General features: G+C 51.0%; 1 protein-coding gene across 1 annotated transcript in view; it reads right to left on the bottom strand.

The window, feature by feature from the left end:
* Window positions 1-1,288, bottom strand: part of Pklr (pyruvate kinase L/R) — a 6,975-nt gene extending 5,687 nt beyond the window's left edge. The window contains exons 1-2 of the mRNA XM_023713801.1: window positions 1,200-1,288; window positions 521-703 (exon numbers count right to left, since the gene is read on the bottom strand). Coding sequence (XP_023569569.1) covers window positions 521-703; window positions 1,200-1,206 — 190 coding nt within the window. The 5' untranslated portion in view covers window positions 1,207-1,288. The remainder of the gene's footprint in view (window positions 1-520; window positions 704-1,199) is intronic.
* Window positions 1,289-1,941: the final 653 nt, after the last annotated feature.

The following is a 1,941-nucleotide window of genomic DNA, read 5'->3' as shown; positions in this document are numbered from 1 at the left end:
CAGAACTGGAGATTGCAGGCCTTTGCATTTGCCAGGGAAGAGCTTATTCCACTGAGCCATCTCCCCGGCCCCAGGTGTCAGTTCTTTATGGAAACTTTTGTCTGCTTTTTTCTTTGATCTGCATACCCTCCACCTGCCCTGAACCCCAAGCCTTGCCTAGTAGATGTTCAACAAATACTTGTTGAATGGTCAGAATTGATGCTGCATGCCCATTGGGAGACTGAGGCAGAGGATCATAGTTTGAGCCCAGGTTGGGCAATTTAGCAACACATAAGACTCTGTCAGAATAATAATAATAATAATAATAATTTAAAAGGCTGAGCTGGGCATGGTGGGGCACACCTATAATCCCAGTACTCAGGAGGCTGAGGCAGGAGGATCACTGGAAGTTTGAGGCCAGCCTGGGCTACAAAGTGCAGCCTGAATTGCATAGTGAGATCCTGTCTCAAAAAGGCAAAAAAAAAAAAAAAAAAAAAAAAAAAGACAGCACAGCTGAGGAAGCACATTGAGATGGCCTTACCAATGGTGGCGATGATGCTGGTGCTTCGAGCAGCCACTGGCTCTGAGTCAATGTCCAGCAGGCAGAGATGTTCCAGGAAGGTGTCAGCCATGGCAGCTGGTAGCTGCTGCTGCTGGAAGAAGGCGGTGCCCAGCTCCTGGGTTAGCTGGGCCACACTGGCTCGCCGCAGGTACCCCGCTGGCCCTGTGGTGGAAGAGACTCAGGGGCTGCATCTCAGCTCTCACAGGCACTTCCACGTGTGCGGAGCCCTCTCTTTGCGCTGGGCATCATGCACACATGACCTTATACATGGACATCATGTACACATGGCCAAGGAACTTAGAGCAAGTACTGTAAATGCTCTCTAATATCCTGATTTTACAATTAGGAAAAAGAGCACAGTGAAATACATCACCCGACATCATTAGTTTCTAAGTAACCAAGATAGGATTCAAGTCTAGATCTGACAAGTTCTAGGCCAAAGTTCCAGTCAGCTATACCTGACTTCTGGCCCAGGTCCCCTACCACATTCATAGTAGCACTTCGTCATCCATGTCAGAATTACCCACTTCTCTCTTCCAAGGTTCCTGTCTACATCCTGGCAATGGCCTCCCCCACCTCCCAGTTTCCACAGGCCACTAGTACCACCCCAGGCCCAGGGCTTTGGCTTGGTCCAGGGAGGCCCTGTGTCCAGCTGCACCTTCCATGTCTCTGCACTCCAAGTCCGTCTCCGTGGGTCTGCTTCACACTGTGTCCAAAGCCTGAGGTCCAGTGGCTGGGGCTGAGCTGGGTTGTGCAGTGACACTAGTTAAAGTGTCACTAGTGTCTTTTCAGCATGTATGCCAAGGGCCAGAGTCCAGGCAGCATGGGAATGCCCCGTGGCTCCCATGCTACAGGCTTCCTGCAGGCCCAGAAGGCCCAGCCCAGGGACTGTACTTTGACAGACATAGATCCACCCCAGTCCTCTGCCCTACTTCTGACTCCAGTTATTTCTCCTATGTCCCCTTTCTTACCTCCTGGGGCTCCAATGAGGATGGACTTGGCTAAGTCTCTCTGAGACTGAGAGATCCATGAGCAGAGCTGCTGGGGTATAGCGTTTGGAACTGACATGCTTCTAAAACGTGGGCGCTGGGAGGAGCAAATGACGGAACTGCTGGTCTTATCTACAGGAGCCAGAGAATGGAGAAGGGGCACACCCAATGGGCAGCCCCTGGCCCCCTAGAGCCCCTCCCCAAGACCTCTGCTGTCTGTGCCTGCTTCTGCCATTCCCCTATCTCATCCATTTTTCTTCACCAATTTTCAATCCATGGACACTGCCTAGTCATCAACCTGAATAGAGATTTTTTTAAATTATCTTTTTCTGGGGCCGGGGAGATGGCTCAGTGGAATAAGTGCTTGCCTGGCAAACACAAGGACCTGAGTTCAATCCCCAGTTCTGAAAA

The sequence above is a fragment of the Octodon degus genome, unplaced genomic scaffold (genome assembly GCF_000260255.1).
Source record: "Octodon degus isolate 3935 unplaced genomic scaffold, OctDeg1.0 scaffold00032, whole genome shotgun sequence".
NCBI lineage: Eukaryota > Metazoa > Chordata > Mammalia > Rodentia > Octodontidae > Octodon > Octodon degus.
This window is presented reverse-complemented; position numbering and strand designations above follow the sequence as displayed.